The sequence below is a fragment of the Dipodomys merriami genome, unplaced genomic scaffold, assembly GCF_024711535.1.
Source record: "Dipodomys merriami isolate MVZ:Mamm:240054 unplaced genomic scaffold, mDipMer1.0.p SCAF_59, whole genome shotgun sequence".
Lineage (NCBI taxonomy): Eukaryota > Metazoa > Chordata > Mammalia > Rodentia > Heteromyidae > Dipodomys > Dipodomys merriami.
In genome coordinates, this window is record NW_027206168.1 from 4,489,780 (window position 1) to 4,511,328 (window position 21,549).

General features: G+C 49.4%; 2 protein-coding genes across 9 annotated transcripts in view; one reads left to right on the top strand and one right to left on the bottom strand.

Annotated features, from left to right (window-relative positions):
- Nucleotides 1-118: 118 nt before the first annotated feature.
- On the bottom strand, nucleotides 119-13,593 carry Inca1 (inhibitor of CDK, cyclin A1 interacting protein 1). Of its 7 annotated transcripts, none has more exons than XM_070001675.1 (8): nucleotides 13,421-13,593; nucleotides 10,516-10,571; nucleotides 9,577-9,664; nucleotides 4,257-4,370; nucleotides 3,562-3,601; nucleotides 3,140-3,333; nucleotides 1,767-1,935; nucleotides 119-495 (listed from the first exon to the last, which is right to left on the bottom strand). In XM_070001675.1, the coding sequence occupies exons 3-8, from the start codon at nucleotides 9,618-9,620 to the stop codon at nucleotides 358-360; spliced, it is 699 nt and encodes a 232-aa protein (XP_069857776.1). In that variant the 5' UTR covers nucleotides 9,621-9,664; nucleotides 10,516-10,571; nucleotides 13,421-13,593; the 3' UTR covers nucleotides 119-357. The 7 variants fall into 7 exon arrangements, with proteins under 7 accessions (XP_069857776.1, XP_069857775.1, XP_069857777.1 ...); XM_070001674.1 differs by lacking the exon at nucleotides 13,421-13,593 and adding an exon at nucleotides 13,192-13,294; XM_070001676.1 differs by lacking the exon at nucleotides 13,421-13,593 and adding an exon at nucleotides 12,249-12,268.
- Nucleotides 13,594-13,686: 93 nt separating this feature from the next.
- Kif1c (kinesin family member 1C) overlaps nucleotides 13,687-21,549 on the top strand; it is a 30,273-nt gene continuing 22,410 nt past the window's right edge. The window contains exons 1-13 of one of the 2 annotated variants that reach the window (XM_070001670.1): nucleotides 13,687-13,898; nucleotides 15,593-15,712; nucleotides 15,960-16,092; nucleotides 16,491-16,567; nucleotides 16,961-17,140; nucleotides 17,687-17,752; nucleotides 18,342-18,520; nucleotides 18,608-18,719; nucleotides 19,354-19,431; nucleotides 19,587-19,652; nucleotides 19,740-19,815; nucleotides 20,284-20,362; nucleotides 20,533-20,678. In XM_070001670.1, coding sequence (XP_069857771.1) covers nucleotides 15,987-16,092; nucleotides 16,491-16,567; nucleotides 16,961-17,140; nucleotides 17,687-17,752; nucleotides 18,342-18,520; nucleotides 18,608-18,719; nucleotides 19,354-19,431; nucleotides 19,587-19,652; nucleotides 19,740-19,815; nucleotides 20,284-20,362; nucleotides 20,533-20,678 — 1,165 coding nt within the window. In that variant the 5' untranslated portion in view covers nucleotides 13,687-13,898; nucleotides 15,593-15,712; nucleotides 15,960-15,986. The remainder of the gene's footprint in view (nucleotides 13,899-15,592; nucleotides 15,713-15,959; nucleotides 16,093-16,490; nucleotides 16,568-16,960; nucleotides 17,141-17,686; nucleotides 17,753-18,341; nucleotides 18,521-18,607; nucleotides 18,720-19,353; nucleotides 19,432-19,586; nucleotides 19,653-19,739; nucleotides 19,816-20,283; nucleotides 20,363-20,532; nucleotides 20,679-21,549) is intronic. The other variant, XM_070001671.1, reaches the window with a different exon arrangement.

The following is a 21,549-nucleotide window of genomic DNA, read 5'->3' on the forward strand; positions in this document are numbered from 1 at the left end:
GCGAGACTCGTAGACTGAGGACTCCCCGATTTCATGGTAGCTGGGTCCCTGGGAAGGTGAACGGAGCCCCCCCCCCCCCGCCTTCCTTCTTGTCCCTCCCATCACTGGTTCACTCAGAGAGGCTGCACTAACTTGCTTTAATAACAGAAGGGCCTTGGAGGAATGCGGGCTGGAGGAATAACTGTGAAAGGGCAGTTGCGATGGGAGCCCCAAGGGCCCGGGGGGCTGTGAAGCCTAAGTGAGTGCGAAGGCCAAATGAAGGAAACACGTCCATGTCCGCAATGGGGCGATGTTGGTGATGGAACTTGTCTTGGGTCATGAAGCAACGCAAACGTGTTGGGTTTGGATGTTTTTTTCCTACTCCTCAGGCTCCATCTTCGTGAGATTGTGAACAGGGTTCCTTGTGGCTGTAACCGCGCTGCAGGAAAAAGAACTCAGCCTCCCAGAGGCACAAAAACTCTCCTGGCCCAGAGGACTCCAGGGGGACCAAAGCAGCTGTAGATGAGACAAATTGGGGGGGGGGGGGGAAGGTCTCTTCTAGATCGCCTGGTCTCCAGGCTCACACGTTTCTGATTCTTGCCTACATTATTTTTGTGCGTGTGCGTGCCAGAACTGGGGCTTGAAAACCCAGGGTATGCACTGTCTATTAGCATTTTCACTCAAGGCTGGTGCCACACCTCCCTTGAGCCACACCTGCACTTCTTTAATTGGAAGAGTCTCATGGACTTTCTGCTTGGGTTGACTTTGAACCATAATCCTCAGACTTCAGCGAAGTCTCCTGAGTAGCTAGGGTTACAGAGCACCTGGCTCTTCATTTGTTTATATTTAGTTTTCAGTTACGGGGCTTGAACTCAGGGCCTGGGTGCTGTTACTGAGCTTTTGTGCTCAAGGCTAGCACTCTACCACTTTGAGCCACAGTCCCACTTCCAATTTTCTGGTGGTTTATTAGAGATAAGAGTCTCAGGTCTGGCTTCAAACTGTGATCCTCATATCTCAGTCTCCTGAATAGCTAGGATTACAGGAGTGCCACTACGATCTGGCTTCCCTACTTTATTTTTGATTCTCTCAAATCTATCCAACCTGACTCTTCTATCTGCACACAAGACCAAAAATCCACATCAGGTAGGGACAGAAGGGAAAAACTGTGAGAGTGAAGGAAGGGGTGACATTGTTCAAAAAGAAATGTACTCATCTGGGCTGGGAAGGTGGCTTAGTGGTAGAGCGCTTGCCTTGCATGCATGAGGCGTTGGGTTCGATTCCTCAGCAACACATAAGCAGAAAAAAAAAAGCTGGAAGTGGCGCTGTGGCTCAAGTGGTAGAGCACTAGCCTTGTGCTAAAGAGCTGAGGGATAGCGCCCAGGCCCAGAGTTCAGGCCCTCAACCAGACCCCCCCCCCAAAAAAAAACAAAACAAAACAGAAATGTACTCATCTGACTTATGAAAATGTAACCCCTCTGTATATCACCTTTATAATAACACTATTTTTTTTTTTTTAAGATCCACAACAGGGGCTGGGAAGGTGGCTCAGTGGTAGAGCGCTTGCCTTGCATGCATGAGGCCCTGGGTTCGATTCCTCAGCACCACATAAGCAGGAAAAAAAAGCTGGAAGTGGCGTTGTGGTTCAAGTGGTAGAGCGTTAGCCTTGAGGTGAAGAGTTGAGGGACAGCGCCCAAGCCCAGAGTTCAGGCCCCACAAAAAAAAACAAAAAAACAAAAAAAAAAACCCACAACAGTTTCTACCCCCAACTAAGTTCCTGTCTAGCATACCTGGGCCCTGTCGGGATGGACAAAATGGCCCTCTTCCTGTAGAAAGGTTGTTGCCCTCTTCAATTGCAGATCACAGTTTTCAGTGGTTCCAGGGAATCTAGAGCCTTCTGCCTCAAGCAGCAGGGGCTCAGGTGCAACCCTGCAGCTGCCCCACTGAACCTTCTTCAGCCTGTAAAGGTTTTTAGGAGAGAAGTGCCTATCTGGAAGACAGACTTTGTCTCCTCATTCTTTACTCTTCTGTTTTGAAGTAATTCTTTTTTTTGGGGGGGGGGGGGTCCGGTTGTGGGCCAGAACTCTGGGCCTGGGCACTGTCCTTCAGCTCTTCAGCTCAAGGCTAGCACTCTACCACTTGAGCCACAGCGCCACTTCCAGCTTTTCTGTTTATGTGGTGCTGAGGAATTGAACCCAGGGCCTCAGGCTTGCAAGGCAAGCACTCTACCGCTGAGCCACCTTCCCAACCCCTTGAAGTAATTCTTGTTGGGACCTAAGAGTGTTGCCACTTGACTTCCAACTCACCAGTACTATTTTTCTGCTCCTCCTAGACAGAAATATTTGTAGTCTAGGGATCCAGAGTTGATACCTAATTTCTAGTTTGTGATGTACTTTCTTTCCTTTCTTCATTAACCCAGTTTCTACTCCTTGCAACTCATATGGTGAGTCCTTTATCCCTCACTTCCTTGCTTCTTCCAAATTATAGAAATCAATTGCACTAAGCCATTGGCTGCTTCCCAAACAACATCCAATTCCCTCAAAGCTCTTAACCTTACTTTGTAAAAACCATCCTGACTGGGCACCAGTGGCTCATGCCTGTAATCCTAGCTACTCAGGAGGCTGAGATTTGAAGATCATGGTTCAAAGCTAGCCAGGGCAGGAAAGTAGTCCATGAGACTCTTGATCTCCAATAAACCACTAGAAAACAGGAAGTGGCACTGTGGCTCAAGTGGAGAGTGCTTGTCTTGAGCTGAAGAGCTCAGGGACAGTGCCCAGGCTCAGAGTTCAAGCCCCACGAGTGACAAAATAAATAATAAAAATCATCCTGCTGGGCTGGGAATGTGGCTTAGTGATAGAGTGCTTGCCTAGCATGCATGAAGCCCCGGGTTTGATTCCTCAGTACCACATAAACAGAAAAAGCTCGAAGTAGTATTGTGACTTAAGTGGTAGAGTGCTAGCCTTGAGCAAAAGTAGTTTAGGGACAGTGCCCTGATCCTGAGTTCGAGCCCCAAGACTGGCCAAAACCCCCCCCACAAAAACAACAAAAAAACCCACAATAACAACAAAGAACCATCCTGCCTTCAAACCCTATTTGGCTCCTGAAGCCCCGATGCCATTTACACCCTCCCCCGTGCGCCCCCCCCCCCCCCCCCGCCCTTTACTCATTGATGGTTCTCTGGCGCCTCTTCAGGTCCTCCAGGTGATAAGTGACAGCCCTGACACGGGCTGGGATGCCTCCAGGTCTCTGATGTATTTTCTCCAAATGCAGCCTTCTTCTCTTTCTTCCGCAAAGCATCTCAGGAGGAAGTAGCCCCTCAGGAGGATATATGCCAGGCTGGGAGCAACCAGTGCCTCTCTGTGCCAGAGAATGAGAAAAGGGAGCTAGAGGATTTCTTGGGGACCTTGGACAGAACTCAGGAGAGTCAGGGGTATTGGGAAGTCCAGGTGTGTTCTGGAAACCATGATGAGAAATTCACAGAAAAGAGGGCCTGGTTAGTGTACTGGTTAGGAAACACCAGAGGGAAAGAGAAATAAGGACAGCTGGGGCCAGGAAAACAGTATAGAAGGGCAGAACTCGTCATACCAACTTGGGTGGAATGGATTGTTCCTCCATCCAGTTGGGGCTGTAAAGTATAACAAGGGGATTACAGTCAGATTCTTCTCTGATGACTTCTCCTACTACTTGTCTGGCCTTAGGAATGACAATGTCTATCAGCCAGTAAAGTGCTGGTGTAGTCCTAGCTACTCAGGAGTCTGAGATCTGAGGATCAAGGTTCAAAGCCAGCCCAGGCAAGGAAAGTCCATAAGACTCTTATCTCCAATGAACCACCAGAAAACTGGAAGTGGTGCTGTGGCTCAAATGGTAGAGCGCTCACCTTGAGCTGAAGAGCTCAGGGACAGTGGCCAGGCCCAGAGTTCAAGCCCTATAACGGACCAAAAAAAAACAAAACAAAACTTTACAGGCGCAAGCTAGGCGCCAGTGAATTATGCCTATAATCCTAGCTACTCAGCAGGCTGAGATCTAAAATTTGAAGCCAGCCTAGTCAAATAATTTTGAAAAACTATCTCTAATTAACCAGGAAAAACCTGGGACTGGAGGTATAACTCAAGTGTAAGCTTACTGCTGAATGTGTGAGCTGTGTTTAAGCCCTACTACTGGAGCATGTATATGCACATGCCTGTACACACACACACGCGCACACACACACACACACACACGAAAAACTACAGTCTCACCTTCTCTACTGCCAATTATTCCTAATTTTCTCCATTACTCACTTGGACCTTTGGGTAAGGTTCTCCCAAAAGACATCACCATAATGTTGGGCCATTGGTTTGAGGCTCTGGGAAGGCAGGGATAGGGGTGTAGATCGGCTGACCACTTTGGAACACCTAAGATAACAACATAGTAGGCTCATAACCATGCTCTTGTGTGACATCATCTACTCACCTCCAGGATTCAGGGTCCCAACCTTTCCCTGTCTACTTAAGACAGGAAGGTTGTAAAGCCTCTGATTTGAATGGAGATTGGAGATAAGGTGAAATAGGATATCAGTTATTGTCAAAGCCTTAGATTTCACTGCATCTCAAACTTCAATACATCAAAACAGAGAACATTACTTGAAAAGCAGAATTATTATATAGACTCTAGTGATGGGTGCCAGTGGCTAATGCCTGGATTCCTAGCTATTCAGGGGGCTGGCTAGCATATGACAAGCACAGTTCAAAGCCAGCCTGGGCAGGGAAGTCAGTGAGGCTTTTCCTAATTAACCATCCAAAAGCCAGAAGTGGAGCTGTGGCTCAAGTGGTAGAGTACTAGCTTTGAGGAGTTTAGGGAACAGTGCCTAGACCCTGAGCTCAAGCCCCAGGACCAGCAGAAGGGAAGGGAGGGGAGGAGAAGGATGAGAGAGGAACAAGAGGGGAAATGGAGGAGGAAGGAGAGGGGAAGAGGAGGAGAGACCAACCAGGCATAGGTAACTTGTGCCTGTAATTCTACTCAGCAGGTTGAGATCTTCAGGTCATGTTTGAACCTAGCCCTGTGCAGGTTGGGTCCAGTCATGGGGCCTGAACTCTGGGCCTGGGCGCTATCCTTCAGCTCTTCAGCTCAAGACTAGCGCTCTACCAATTGAACCACAGCCCCACTTCCAGCTTTTTTCTTTTTGCTTATGTGGTGCTGAGGAATTGAACCCAGGGCCTCAGGCATGCAAGGCAAGCACTCTACCACTGAGCCACCTTCCCAGCCCTCCAGAAGACTTTTACCTCCAGTTAGCCACTAAAAAGCTAGAAGTGGAGGTGTGGCTCAAGTGGTAGAGTGCCAGCCTTGAGTAAAAACATTAAGTGAGAGTAAGAGTCCCTCAGTTGCATGCAAGGCCCTGAGTTCAAGCTCAACTACTTACATTATAGATAATGAGAGTTCAAGCAGGGAGCCAGGCACTGGTGGCTCATGCCTGTAATCCTAGCTACTGAGGAGGCTGAGATCTGAGGATCACAGTTCAAGCTAGCCTGGGCAGGAAAGTCCATGAGACTCTTTTTTTTTTGGGGGGGGGGGGCCCTCAGGCATGCAAGGCAAGTGCTCTACCACTGAGCCACCTCCCCAGCCCCGCCCATGAGACTATGATCTCCAATAAGCCACTAGAAAACTGCCATGTAGCCCAAGCAGTAAAGTGCTCACCTTGAGCTGAAGAGCACAGGGACCACACCCAAGACCAGAGTTCAAGCCCCACAACGGACACACAGATACACACACACACACACACACACACACACACACACACACACACACACACACACACACACACACACACACACACACACAAGATAAAGCAGGGAAAAGAAATTCAAAGTGTGCGAATAGAAGCTGAAGTATTAAGTAAGGTATCTATACTTTTGAGTAGAATAAAGGGGCTTAAAGTTTTAGCCTTGGGAGAAAGAGGATAGGACATGTGGTCCTAAGGCAGGAGTAGGGTTCATGCTGTTTAGAATAGTGAGGTGATTATTGTGGTTGAAACTGTTCCATTTTCATTTTGCATTGAAAAGAATGAATAGGAATAGAGAAGTGGCTCAAGTATTAGAGCACCAGCCTTGAAAACATGAAGCAAGAGCAAAAGGCCCTGAGTTCAAGCTCCAGAACTACAACAAACAAACAAAAAAAGGATAGCTGGCTACTCTAGTAATTTGACATAGAGTTTCCTTAGGTCAATGCAATGATCCAGGAGAGAGAATTCTAACCACTCCTACTTTGTTTCATTTATCTCAAAAGGATTAATATTTCATGTCCCTTAAATATTCTTTGTTAGTTATAGGGATGGACTGTTTATGTTAAGCACTTAGCTTAAACAGTCTATATTAGCACTGTATCCCTTGTGCCATCCAACATTTTTTTTTTGGGGGGTCCGATCCTGGGGCCTGAACTCTGGACCTGGACGCTGTCCCTCAGCTCTTCAGCTCAAGGCTAGCGCTCTACCACTTGAGCCACAGTGCCACTTCCGGCTTTTTTCTGTTTGCTTATGTGGTGCTGAGGAATCAAACCCAGGGCCTCAGGCATGCAAGGCAAGCACTCTACGACTGAGCCACCTTCCCAGCCCCATCCAAAATTTTGTGTGTTTTTATTTTTTTTTTTTGAGGTCCGGTCGTGGGGCCTGAACTCTGGACCTGGGCGCTGTCCCTCAGCTCTTCAGCTCAAGGCTAGCGCTCTACCACTTGAACCACAGTGCCACTTCCGGCACTTTTTGCTTATGTGGTGCTGAGGAATCGAACCCAGGGCCTCAGGCATGCAAGGCAAGCGCTCTACCACTGAGCCACCTTCCCAGCCCATTTTGTATGTTTTTGTAAACAGTTCACATACAGTACATTTCTGTACTGCTTTCTTTAATGTATACATGCTTTGTTTAATTATTAATAATTATTAACTAATTATTTAGTAATTAGTTAATAATAATAATTAATCTATTGTTAATGACTTAAATCTGGTTAACTAGTAAAAAAAAAAGAATATCCTTGTAGATAGGGTCTCACTTTTTTTTTTTTTTTTTGCCAGTCATTGGCTTGAACTCGGGGCCTGGGCATTGTCCCTAAGCTTCTTTGGCTCAAGGCTAGCACTCTACTACTTGAGCCACAGCACCACTTCCAGCCTTTTCTGTTTAGGTGGTACTGAGGAATCCAACTCAGGGCTTCATGCATGCTAGGCAAGCATTCTACCCCTAAACCACATTCCCAACCCTTCTTGGGTTCTTTTTTTTTTTTTTTTTTTGGTTGTGGGGCTTGAACTCTGGGCCTGGGCACTGTCCCTGAGCTCTTCAGCTCAAAGCTACTGCTCTACCACTTGAGCCACAGCACCACTTCCGGTTTTCTGAGTGGTTTATTGGAGGTAAGAGTCTCACGGTCTTTCCTGCCTGGGCTGGCTTTGAAATGAGATCCTCAGATCTCAGCCTCCTGAGTAGCTAGTATTACAGGCATGAGCCACCAGGGCCCAGCCCCTTCTTGTGTTCTTAAGTAGAATGTCCAGGAACTCTTTATTTTCCCCATTTCCATCTTGCTTTATTTAGATGATCTCATTCATTTCTACGACTTTAATATTGCCAGTGTGCTGATACACCTAAATCTCTACTTACAGCCCTGATTCCTCCTTAAGCTCCACCCAACAGCTTTTCAGCCTTTCTCATACGGCTGGAAGGCATTCCAACTGCTCAGCTACCAAGAACAAAAATCTTGTGCCTTATTTTCAACTTATTTTTTTATTTTTTGGGTCCGGTCCTGGGGCCTGAACCCTGGGCCTGGGCACTGTCCCTCAGCTCTTCAGCTCAAGGCTAGCACTCTACCACTTGAGCCACAGCGCCACTTCTGGCTTTTTTTCTTTTTGCTTATGTGGTGCTGAGGAATCCAACCCAGGGCCTCGAGCATGTAAGGCAAACGCTCTACCACTGAGCCACCTTCCCAGCCCAACTTTTTTTTTTTTGTCGGTCATGGGGCTTGAACTCCGGGCCTGGGCACTGTCCCTGAGCTCTTTAGATCAAGGCAAGCACTCTTCCACTTGAGCCACAGTGCTACTTCCAGTTTTCTGGTGGTTAATTGGAGATGAGTCTCAGGGATATTTCTGCCCTGGCTGGCTTTGAACCATGATTCTCAGATCTCAGCCTCCTGAGTAGCTAAACTTATAGGCGTGAGCCACTGGTGCCCAGCCTTATTTTCAACTGTTACATTAGCAAATCTTGCTAGTTTTTTTGTTTTGTTTTGTTTTGTTTTTGTTTTTTTGGTCAGTCATGGGGCCTGAACTCTGGGCCCGGGCGCTGTCCCACAGCTCTTCAACTCAAGGCTAGCACTCTACCACTTGAGCCACAGTGCCACTTCTGGCTTTTTCTGCTTATGTGGTACTGAGGAATTGAACCAGGGCCTCATGCAAGCACTCTACCACTGCGTTACATTCCTAGCCCCCTTGCTAGTTCTAAATCTGAAAAATACCCCAATAGACCACTTTTCATCATTTCCAGTCCTACCATTATATTATGGATAATCTTCTTCCTGGTCTATTGTAATGATCTCCATCTTTTCCTCTCCCTGTTTCTGTTCTCATCTCCTGTTCTCCACAATCTCTTCTGTATAGACCATTGAGAGTAGTCTCTTAAAATGTGATCATGTGCCAGGCACCAGTGAGTCATTCCTGTAATGCTGAGATCTGAGGATCAAGATTCAAAGCTAGCCTATGCAAGGAAAGTCCATGAGATTAGAGATGTAGATGTGGCCCAATTGGTAGAGCACCAGCCTTGGAGGAAAAAAAGCTAAGAGGCAGCATTCAAGCCCTGAATTCAAGCTCCAGAGCTGGTGTACACCCATGCGCTCACACATATGCATACACAGTAGCTAGCTAGCTAACTAGCTAGCTAATGTGAAATGATACAAGATTGGAAATATACTTTAAAAAACAATTGGGGGAATGGGAGCTTGATGTGTAAAGTTTCTGAATAATGATAATTATTGAAGCTAACATACTATTTTACTAATTACGGAAAATCCCCATAATGAAAATTGAAGAGGGCTGGGAATGTGGCTTAGTAGAATGCTTGCCTAGCATGTATGAAGCCCTGAGTTCAATTCCTCAGCACCACATAAACAGAAAAAGCTGGAAGTGATGATGTAGCTCAAGTGGTAGAGCACTAGCCTTGAGCAGAAGCTCAGGGACAGTGTCCAGGCTCTGAGTTCAAGCCCCAGGACTGTCACACATGTATACACATACAAAGTCAAGACTTTCCTTTCTGTTCTGGCTTAGAACCCTGATCCTCTGATCTTAGCCTACTGAGTACCAGGATTATAGAAATGAGCCACCAGCACCTGGCCATGCTGACTTTTCTATTGGTTGAGATGAAGTCTTGGGAACTTTTTTCCTGGGCTGGCCTTGAAGTGAGATCCTCCTGATGTCAGCTGGGATTACAGGTATGAGCTATGACATCCAAATTCAGAAGCTATTTGTTGCATGATGAATTTTCAACCTCTAGGGTTCAGACACTGAGCTTCTTGTTTCTTATTTCCTACTCATCTTGAGGAAGAACCCAAGCATACAATATTCCTTCCATCCAATCCTCTCTACCCAGTAAAGAGGACTCACTTGGCAAAAGGCATGAGGTTGTCTCCATCTTCTTGTACCTGCATGACTGGACTGGTTTGGGTAGCTGGACTAAATGTTGTTCTTGGTGCTGGGAAGATAATGGAAAATGAGTCATTCATTCATGCAGTGGCGGTAGAGACGGATGAGACCAGAAACACATCTACAGTCTGGGAAAGATAATGGGTGGCTCCTTAAATAGAAGACTATTAATTCTCTTAAGAGATTTACTAGGGCTGGGATGTAGCTCAGTGGCAAAGCGCTTGCCTAGCAAGTGCAACGTCCTGGGTTTGATCCCCAGTACCAAAAAAGAAAAGACAAAAAAATACAGTTAAAAAAAAACCCAAACAGGGCTGGGAAGGTGGCTCAGTGGTAGAGTGCTTGCCTTGCATGCCTGAGGCCCTGGGTTTGATTCCTCAGCACCACATAAGCAAACAGAAAAAAGCCGGAAGTGGCACTGTGGCTCAAGTGGTAGAGCGCTAGCCTTGAGCTGAAGAGCTGAAGGACAGCACTCAGGCCCAGAGTTCAGTCCCCACGACCAGACCAAAAAAAAAAAAAACAAAAAAAAAAAAAAAGAGATTTACTAGTATTAGACAGCTAAACATTCAAGGTTAAAGATAGTAATACACAGGAAAGATGTTGTAAAAGGTGAAGCAGAAAGCCAACTTTCTGAAGGTAAATAGTATGAAGAGTAAGTAAAATTCATAGTTGGTAGTTACATGACTTGATTGTAATATGGGATTATAAAAGGAAAAAGGAGAATTGGTGGTAGGAACAAGTAGAAAAGTGACAGAATTTAGAGATATAAAATGAATTAGGTACAAGTGGTTAGTAAACATTAAGTGTAGACAGCAGACAGCGTGACAAATTGATGACAGGGAAGGAGACAGCTCAAAATGGCTACAGTTAAGGTTAGTGGAGTCAGGTGCCAGTGGCTCATACCTGTAATCCTAGCCACTCGAAAGGCTGAGATTGGAGGACTGTGGTTCTAATTCAGCCTGTACAGGAAAAGTAGTGAGATTCTTATCTCCAGTTAACCAATAAAAAGCCAGAAGTGGGGCTGTGCCACCAGTGGTAAAGCACTAGCCTTGAGAAAAGAAAAAAAAATTAAATGCTAAGGTATAGCATGCAACCCCTGACTTCAGACCCCAGTACCAAAAAAAAAAAAAAAAAAGAAAGAAAAAAGTGAGTAGAGAAGTCAATTACACAGGGCCAGTATATTTATCCATCAGCCAAAGATAACCTTAGAGCTAGTTGGCATAGGAAAGGGAATTAAGAAAACTAGATAAGCCAGACACTGGTGGCTCACTCATGTAATCCTACTCAAGAGGCTGAGATCTGAGGACCGTGGTTCAAAACTAGCCTGGGCAGAAAAGCCCATTTGTTTTCTATCTCCAATTACCACCAAGATTCTTGAAGTGGCACTTTCGCTGAAAGTGGTAGAGAGCAGGGCTGGGAATGTGGCTTAGTGGTAGAGTGCCTAGCAAGCATGAAGCCCTGGGTCCTATTCCTCAGGAAAAGCTGGAAGTGACACTGTAGCTTAAGTGGTAGAGTGCTAGACTTGAGCAAAATAAGCTTAGGGACAGTGCCCAGTCCCAGAAGTCAAGCCCAATGACCAAAACAAAAAAAACCCAAATAATCCTCCCCAAACAAACAAAACAAAGACCATTAGATAAAACCTAGACAGGGTCTGCAATCCCAGCTGTCTGGAGGCAAAGGCAGGAGAATCACATGTACAAGGCCAGCCTGGGCTACCTAGTAAGACACTATCTCAACAAAAGAAAAATGGATTGGGGCTGGGCGCTGGTGGCTCACACCTGTAATCCTAGCTACTCAGGAGGCTGAGATCTAAGGATCACAGGTCAAAGCCAGCCCAGGCAGGAAAGTCTGTGAGACTCTTATCTCCAATAAACCACTCAGAAAACTGGAAGTGGTGGTTTGGTTCAAGTGATAGAGCACTCGCCTTGAGCTGAATTGCTGAGGGAAAGCACCCAGGCCCAGAGTTCAAGCCCCAGGACCAGGACCACTACCACCACCACCACCACCAACAACAACAACAAAAAAAAAAAAAAAAAGGAAAAAGAGGAAGTGGAGATGTGGCTCAAGTGCTAGAGCACTAGCTTTGAGCAAAAAAGTTCAGGGACAGTGCCCAGGCCCTGAGTTCAAACCCCAGGACCAGTATCAAAAACAAAACAAAACAAAAAACCTTTTGTTCTGAAATGTACTCATTATCTTGCCTAAGTAATTGTAACTCCTCTGTACGGTATTTTCACAATAAAAAAAAAATACAAATTTAAAAAAAAAAAGGACTGGGTGGCTCAAACCTAAAGTCCTAGCTACTCAGGAGGCTGAGATATGAGAACTGGGTTCAAAGTCAACCTGTGCAGGAAAGTCTGTAAGATTAATTCATTTCAAACAGCAAAAGAGCTGGAAGTAGAGAGGTGACTCAAGTGGTAGAGCACCATCTTTGAATAAAAATGCCAAGTGAGAGCTCAAGTCCCCTGAATTCAAGCCCTGATTAGAAAAAAAAAAAAAAAAGATTGGGATATCCAACTGGGAATTCACCCATTAATATCCCCTCCTCCTCTCTCTCTCCTCTTTTTCTTCTTTCATTCTTTGTTTCTAAATAAACTTAAAAAAATACTATGAAAAAAAATTTTACTTAATAAACATACCATTTATCTTTTGCACCTTGAAAAAAATAGTACGTTAAGAGCTGGGCGATATAGCTGAATGGTAGAGCACTTCCTAGCATGTGCAAGTCTCTGGGTTTTATCCCCAGGATAAGTCCTTCCCCCCCCCCAAAAAAAGCAACAAATACTAGATCCACAAGGGAGTTCATATAAGCTGCACAAAGGAGAGAAAAAGACAAATGGAAAATCTGAGTTAAACAGACTTTGAGGTTATCCAAGGCATGGGCTAGTTATGGAATGTTATAGAACTGGAGAGAGGAAGTTGGGCAGATAGGGATAAAGTTGGGCTGAAAGGGGCAAGTGGGGTCCAAATTGAATGTCTTGAGCCAGAGTGACTCAGCAGAACTCAAGGAGCAGTTGGGAGTTGAAGGACGTTTAGACCTCAAATAGTTGGGCCGAAGACTCAGTGGGCTGAGGTCTCACGGGACAGGGCTTCAGCAAGCTAGATAGGAGGATGCTCAACCATGGATAAAGGGGGTAGCCAAGGTCTTGATGGCCATTGGCGCCTGAGTGGGTTGATGAGGACCTAGCGGGAAGGCTGGGCCTGGGCTAGACTGGAGCCGAGGGCCAGGCCTGAGGGGGTGACCTGAAGCCGGTACTAGACCCTTGGGAGGTGGACGGGACCCTGGCTGGACCTGTGGGGCCAGCCAAGTTGAGGACATAGCTAGAGACCCGCGGGAGCCCCTGCGGCCCCAGGGTGGTGGGCCCGTGCTTGGGGGACAGTCTAGGGTACGGGGCTCTAGACTGCCCACCTCCCCCCCCCCACATCCCCCGCCCCGTTGGCTCTGGAGCGGGTACGGCCTGGCCTGCGATAGCATCCGGGCCTGAGGTGGTGGCCGGGGCGGCCAGCATTGTGGAACTAGAGGCCTGGGAAGGTACCGAGCGCCGGCCTGTCTTTTCAGTCCCCAACACTTTTCCCTGGCACCTGGGGAGAAGCTTGGCGAATTCTAGAACGACTGGCCCGGCGGGAAGACGCAGCTAGGAGGCGACCCAGGCGGAGGGAGGAGCCGACTGGCCGCTCGCCTGGGGGCGGGGCCTGGCTAGACCCCGACCGGTGGCCCCGCCCTCTGAGCGCGCCCCCGACGGCGACGACGTGCGCGGGCCTGACGCCTGCTCCCCTCCCCCCCCCCACTCCGGAGGAGCTTGTCACTCACTACTCGTGTCGGCTCCTCGAGCTCCTGGAGCCCTCCAAAGTCCCGTCATCCTGCTCGCCCGCTGTGTCCAGCATCCTGTCGGTGGGCCCCACAGTCCGAGAGCATTGCCCCTTTAACACGAATTGCCTGAGTGGCTTCGGGCTTCTTCCCAGGGCCGCGCGCCCCCGCCCTCACGCCCGTCCGCGCGCGCGCGCCCGCCTGTCCTCACGCCCGTCCGCGCGGGCGCGCGCCCGCCCGCCCTCACGCCCGTCCCCCGCCCCAGCTCGCGCTGCCCGGGCGGGCGCCGGCCGCTGGCGCCGCTCCTGCTGCCGCCCTCGGGGCGCTACACGGCCACCCGCCGCCCGGGGACCCGGCGAGGGGGCGGGGGCAGCCCCGAACCGGTCCCGGGACCGGCCCCGCTCCGGTCTCACGCGCTTTCCACGAAGTTTACCCTCCTCGCGCTCCGCCGCGCCGCTCCGGGAGCCCTGCGGTCTACGAGGTGAGAGCAGAGCCGGGGGGAAGGCGGACAGGGCGGTGTGGGGGGGGGCGCGGAGGAATGCGCGGGCGGCGGGGTGCGGAGCCGGGGTCCCGCGTGCAAGACCCGGCCCGAGCCGGCCGTGCCCCGGAGCTGTGATCAAGTGCTGTTTGTCCCGCGGAGGCGCAGAGCGGTGCCAGGCCCCGGGCAGCCGTCGGCTGTCTGGACCAGGAGACCGGGTCCTCGGCCGCCCAGACCGGGGTGGGGGGGTTGTTGGGAAAGTTCCTGGTGGGCAAGGTGTAGGTGACCCGAGGCCCCCCCCTTTCGGGTCAGTAGGCCCCACTTCGCCTGGGGCTCCTCCCTTGTACCTACTGTGCCCTTAAAGCCGCACGGGCAGACCCTTGTACTGAGCGCCCATTTCCTTCCCCCACCGTCCCCTGGCTGTGTCACCCTATTTCCCACTTTATTAGCTGCAGAGCGATCACCATTGCTTTTCTCTTCCCACCAGTGTCCTTCTCTCGCTTGTCCAGGGTCTAGGGGTAGGGGGGGCCATTACTGTTCTTCCTGAACCAGTCTCTGATTTTGGCTACTCCCTTCCTGTCCTGGGACAGACCAGCCCCCTTTTCCCCTCCCATGCTTAGGAAGAAGGCTGGTATGACAAAGGTTGGAGGTCCTTTGGGACCTGGCATCCCTGGACCTTTTCCATAGTCCTTACCCTGCCGTCTGTGGGTGTGGGCAGCCCAGACTCTCCTCTCTGGGTGTGGGTACCCGATTACCCACATTCCTGGGCTCCAGCCTGGCACCTTCCCTTGGGCAGTGGACGCCATAGTATTAGCCCCAGGCTGGGGCTGGGACCAGTTTGCTTCCTTTCCCTTCCCTTCTCTTTTCGTGCCTCCCCTTTGAGACACAGGTATTCCAGGTCTTGCAGAATGGAGCTCTGGGGTTTGGTATGGATACAGGATGGCCCCACCCTCCCCTGTCCATTGTCCTAGATCCTGAGGAGGAAGTACTGGGGGCTGGGCAAGGGGCTTGGGGCCCACAAGACAGGCCCTGTGTATCCCAGTCCCAGCCTTTCAGCTTTGCCATCAGTCCTCCCTGCCTCCCAAGTGGGGGTTGTGTGGGCTGTAGGTGGGAAGAGGGATCTACTTCTCCTTCACTGACACTATTCGGGAATTATTGATTAGGTTTTATATTTGGGGTTTTCTTTCTTTTTATCTCTTTTCTGGACTCCCACTTTGTGCTTTGGCTTCAGAACCCCCTTCCTGCCTATTAACATTTCTGAGCATTGACACCCTCCATGTCTTTCTTCTTCCTTCTCCCATTCTTTCCTTCACAGAGTGACCTCAATCTTGTCTTTTGTCTCATTTTGCTCACTTTCTTGGTGTCTATGACTTTCTGTCCCTCTTCTCCCCCTTCTCACCACCCTTATGTCTGCCCATGTGTGTCTTTCTCTGAATTGCCCTCTGTCCAGCCTCCCTCCCCCCTCTCTCATCTTTCCCTCTCTCTCTCATCTTTCCCATCTGAATGTCTAGTACACTTGTGAGTGATGAGGAATAAAAATATCACTATCCCTGCCCTTGGAATCACATTGCACTTAGGGGGGCCAGTTATCTTTACTTTTCCTAACATTACTCCCACCCCTGGCCCTCCAGATACAGAACTCCAGACAGGTCTCTGGGGACACAGGTGCTTCCTAACCACTCTCCCCCCACTACCAGGGTTTCCCCTACAGCCCCTGCTGTGTGGCCAGGCCCCAAGTGTAGGATGGGGCTCCCCCTTCAAGGGCCGGTGGCAGCCAGAGCTGATACAACCCCCTTGGTCTGGAGCCAGGACGCCAGGTAACTCTGGGTGATGGCTCAGGTCCCTGTGAGCTGGGATAGGGCTGGGGAGAAAGGCAGGAATACTTTTGGAAGCCCCTTAAGACAGTGACATTTGGGAGGAAGGCTGGGGAACAGGAGTTGAGTCCTTGAAGGGCTGGGTAGCTGTCTGGGCAGGGTAATGGAGAGACAGTTTCAAGGAGAAACGGGGAGGCAATGTCTTTGTCCTTCCAGTGTCTCTGACCACCTCTCTTTTTCTGTCATTTAGTTGAGGAAGGCAGGAGTGTCTGGAACTATGGCTGGAGCCTCCGTGAAAGTGGCAGTGAGGGTTCGGCCCTTCAATGCCCGTGAGACCAGCCAGGATGCCAAGTGTGTGGTCAGCATGCAGGGCAATACCACCTGTGAGTGTGTCTCAGGGGCCTGGCTGGGCACAAGTGGGGAAGGCCAGTCCTGCTGGGCTGAACCAGGAGGAGGGTTATGTTAGGCAGAGCAGGTGCTAGTTGTAAGGGTGGGGGTAGGGCAGACTGGCCTTTCCATGTTCCTGTCCCTGGGAGGGGGAATGTTGGCCGTCAGCCCTCCATTGCCCAATCCAGGGAGGCAGCTCAGTGGGGGCGGGTCCTAGGAAGCCAAAATTAGCTTTGTGCTGGAGGGGGTGGGGAGTATTAAAAGGGGGAGAGAATGAGCTAGGACAGAGATGGGGAGTCAGATTGCTGGACCCCAGAGGATTGTAAGGGAGTGGGCAGAGGTTGGGAATACCTGACCTTGACTTTCCCTCCTTTGCCCTCTCCTTTCCCCTCAGCCATCATCAATCCCAAACAGAACAAGGATGCCCCTAAAAGCTTCACCTTCGACTATTCCTATTGGTCACACACTTCGGTGAGTTTGTTGGGCTGGGAGTAGTAGGCCAGATTATGGCAGACAGAAGATTTAGGTACTGAAGAAGGGGGTATTACTGGGAAATAGAATCTCCAAGAGATTGGTTGAAACTGGATTGCAAAGATGAGAACCCTTGGGTGGGGTACATAGTACATTAGGTTGTGACTGTGATGACCAGGAGGGGAAGGGAAGAGACTCTTGGGATAATTAGGACCTCTAGCAAGGGCTGGATAGGACCCTCAAGATGCTTCAGTTGATAATGAGAGTGGGGGTATGAAACACCCAGCTCCTTTGGGCAATCATCGACGATGGAGCAGGACTCTTGGTCTGTAGAAACAAAAGACAAGGTCATCCAGAGCTCTTGGTGTTCTTTTCTGCCCCTTGTTCACCTAGGCTGAGGATCCGCAGTTTGCATCTCAGCAGCAGGTGTATCGAGACATTGGGGAGGAGATGCTGCTTCATGCCTTTGAAGGTTACAATGTCTGCATCTTTGCCTACGGACAGACAGGAGCTGGGAAGTCCTACACCATGATGGGGCGTCAGGAGCCAGGGCAGCAGGGTATTGTGCCTCAGGTATATGCTGGGGACCTGGTTGAGTAGTCAGGGAAGGACCATCTTCAATTGAGTTGCTCCACAGGGAAGGAAGGTCAGTGCTATAAGGATAATGGGTAGATACTTGGCTGAGGTTTTTAGTTATTAGGGATATGATAGATGTGAGGATTGGCTGAAACCTGGTGGGCATTCTTGGAGAGGGAGGTGTCATTCCCACCAGAGGCAGTGAAGCTCCATGAAAAGAGTCCAGGCTTTGGTGTCAGAGAACACTAGGTATAAGCCCTGGTTTTACCATATACTGCTGTTTTTCTTTGTTTTGTAGTTATTGTGAGTGTAATTTCCCTATGGGCCTCTGTACCACAGGTAAGGTGTTAACTGTAGAAAGAGGTAGTTTGGAAAACTGAGTTGTCCATAATTTTCCTTGGCCAAGCAGCATAGTAGCCATCCTGGGGAGCAAAACCTCTGACTTGTGACCTCTCTCTTAGGCTATGGAAAGGGTTCAACCTGGGAAAGGGCCTGGCATGACAGGTGTGCCCTAAAAGGGAGCTTTTCTATGTTTCCCTCCAGCTTTGTGAGGACCTCTTCTCTCGTGTTAGTGAGAACCAGAGTGCTCAGCTCTCCTTTTCTGTGGAGGTAAGCTCTGGTTTTATTGGGGCACAGGGAGGGGCCCCTATGTCTCTGGGCAGAAGGTAGAATGATTAAGACTAAAGTCAGGGCTGGGAATGTGGCTTTGTGGTAGAGTGCTTGCCTAGCATGCATGAAGCCCTGGGTTCGATTCCTCAGTACCACATAAATAGAAAAAGCTAGAAGTGGTGCTGTGGCTCAAGTGGTAGAGTGCCAGACTTGAACAAAAAGAAGCTCAGGGACAGTGCCCAGGCCCAGAGTTCAAGCGTCAGGACTGATTTAAAAAAAAAAAGACATAAGGCAATCTTGGGAGTCAGTCTAGGATCTAGTTTTGGGCTCTACCTGTGACTATATATGACTTTGGGCAGTGATTTCAGACTGAAGCTCCTGAATGTGTTCATCTGTGGATGCTAATGATTCAGACCCCCCAACCCCTAGGGTTGGTGGGAGGATCAATGAGCCATCACAGTCAGTGGCTTAGTACCAAGTCTGGTATGCATGCACTGCAGTTACCCAGGTTCTTGTGGTGGAGTTAGGTGAGGTTTACTGGCAATGCCAACATTGTCTTCCTCACTTTTTATTTGCATCCTTTACTCAGGTGAGCTATATGGAGATCTATTGTGAGCGGGTACGCGACCTCTTGAATCCTAAGAGTCGGGGTTCTCTCCGGGTCCGGGAGCACCCCATCCTGGGCCCCTATGTGCAGGACCTATCTAAGCTGGCTGTGACCTCCTATGCAGACATTGCTGACCTCATGGACTGTGGAAATAAGGCACGGTAAGACCGGCTGACAGAGTGGAAGAGAAGGGGGCAGGGCTAGGAAGGTGAGGGGCAGGACCCTGTGACTTCTACTTTCCCCATCAGGACTGTGGCTGCCACCAACATGAATGAAACCAGCAGCCGTTCCCATGCTGTCTTCACCATCGTCTTCACACAGCGCTCTCATGACCAACTCACTGGACTGGACTCAGAGAAGGTGAGGATCTCTAGAAGGAGGACAGTGTTGTGATAGAAGAGGCTTGGGCTGTCCTTCCTCTTCAGCTTGGGTCTTCCATAGCCCTCTCTAACCTCCCCATCATATTAGTATATTACAACTCCTCACCAGACTTCTCAACAGTCACCAGTCCCATTTGGGCCCTTGTCCCAGCACACAGTCGACCTATATAAATATTTGTAAATGAATAAATAAGTAACTAGCTCCTTACTGTTATCTACAGACTCTATTTCCTCTTTTTTTTTTTTTTTTTGTGCTGGTCCCAGGGCTTGAACTCAGATCATGGGCACTGTCCCTGAACTTTTTTGCTGAATGCTAGCACTCTACCACTTGAGCCAAAGCTCTACTTCTGGCTTTTTTGGTGTTTAATTGGAGATAAGATTCTCATACCTGCCCGGGCTGACTGAACCATGATCCTTAGATATTAGCCTCCTAAGTATCTAGAACTATAGGCATGAGCCACCAGTACCCGGCCCTCCTATCAGTTTTATTTGTCCTCTCTTAGGACTTCTCTAGCCCTTGCTAACCACTAAGATTCCTGCTGGCTGCTTCTCTGATTTGCCTTCCCATCCCTCCCTCACTCTAGTCACCTACTTCCTCTTTCCTGTGAGCCTAGGTCAGTAAGATCAGTTTGGTGGACCTTGCTGGGAGCGAGCGGGCTGACTCCTCAGGAGCCCGGGGCATGCGTCTGAAGGTGAGGATGCTTTGGAGGGATAGATGTTGGGCAGGTTCAAAGGCTGAGTGGGAAGATCATTGATCATCACCCAGAACTCTTGTGGTAAAGGGAAGGGGAAATAGAGCTGATTGGGAGAGGAAGGTCTCACCCCTACATTCCTCATCCTTTGCCAGGAAGGTGCCAACATTAATAAGTCCCTGACTACTCTAGGGAAGGTGATCTCAGCCCTTGCAGATATGGTAAGCCTTGAGGGTTGGGAAGACAAGGGTTCAAGAGAGCAGGCATAGGCAGTGGCCCATTCTAATTTCCTTTCCTTATCCCCCCAGCAATCAAAGAAGCGGAAGTCGGATTTTATCCCTTACAGGGACTCTGTACTCACCTGGCTGCTCAAGGAGAATTTGGGTGAGCAGTTTTTCTCCCCTCTTTGCTGATTCTGGTGCCCCTGTGATAACACCTGATGAATCCTCTTGCCATCTCTAGAATCCCAAATCTAGTCAGTGTTGTCCCACTGTCTCTCCCCCTAACCTAGGAAATATCCTTTGAAGATTTCCTATGCTGGAATCAAGGCCACACGCTGCCAAGCCAAGGGCCTCACTGACCTGCCTCCCATGACTCTCCCTGACTCCACACCCACTGCTGACTTCAGCCTTCTCCCCTGGGTCTGTGACTGTCCACAGATACCTGATGTACCCCTGACCTCAGTCCTCTCCGCCTAGACTTTATGGTTTGCACCACAACTCTTGGCTTCCTCTGCCTCATACTGTGACCCTTCCCTGCTCACTGAGCCTTCCCTCACTTGGCCTCATGACCCAGTGTGACTTATCCTAAGCTCCAGCTCAGCTAAAGCTTTTCCATCCTTTCTGTTCATAGGTGGGAACTCACGCACAGCAATGATTGCAGCTCTGAGTCCTGCTGACATCAATTATGAAGAGACGCTCAGCACCCTCAGGTAAGAGATTCATCTCTGGCAGGGGCAGCCCTCAAAAGTGCCAGAAGATTAGAAGCTGGTTACTCAGGACCGTGCCATAGGTCTTGGGAAGTGGGAAGAAGAGTGGGGATCAGGTAGCCCAGCAAGGATTCTTGATGCTTGTCTTCTTAATCTCCCTGTCCCTCACCTAGGTATGCTGACCGCACTAAGCAAATCCGCTGCAATGCTGTCATCAATGAGGACCCGAATGCTCGGCTGATCCGAGAATTACAGGAGGAGGTGGCCCGGCTGCGGGAGCTGCTGATGGCTCAGGGCCTCTCAGCCTCTGCTCTTGGAGGTAGGGGCCCCAGGGATGGGGGGGCAGTTCAGGGACACTCTATGACCCATTCTGGCCCTCTTTTTTATCTTTATCTAGTGCTGGGGTCTGGGAGGAAGCAACTACTGGGAGGCTCTTCTTGTGTTCAGTGACGTGGACACAGATACAGAGAAGGCATTTGACAGGCTTCAGGAATTAATGACAAGTACAGGAATAAATGGCAAATTTTACATCTATAGTTCACATAGTAAATTGTTAAGAGGCTACTGGTATGTCTGCCTTGCAAAAATTCCTGAAAAATACCAGTTTGTTTTTGTTGTTTTGTTTTGTGGTATTGGGGATTGAACTCATGGCCTTGAGCCTGCTAGGTAAGTGCTGTATGCTTGAGCCACACTCAAGTCTGTTTGCTTTTAGGGTGTGTGTGTGTGTGTGTGTGTGTGTGTGTGTGTGTGTGTGTGTGTGTGTGTGTGTGTGTGTGTGTGTGTGTGTGTGTGTGTGTGTGTGTGTGTGTGTGTGTGTGTGTGTGTGTGTGTTGCACATGTGCGCCAGTGTGTGTGTGTGTTGCACGTGTGCGCCAGTGTGTGTGTGTGTGTGTGTGGTGTGCACGTGTGCGCCAGTGTGTGTGTGTGTGTGTGTGGTGTGCACGTGTGCGCCAGTGTGTGTGTGTGTGTGTGTGTGTGGTGCGCACGTGTGCGCCAGTCCTGAGGCTTAAACTCAGGGCCCAAGCATTGTTCCTGAGCTTTATTTGCTCAAGGCTACCACTCTACCACTTGAGCCACAGCTCCACTTCTGGCTGGCTTTGAACTGCAATTCTCAGATTAGCCTTCTCAGTAGCTAGGATTATAGGTGTGAACTCCTGGTGATCGGCTTGCAGTTTGTTTTTAAGATGGGG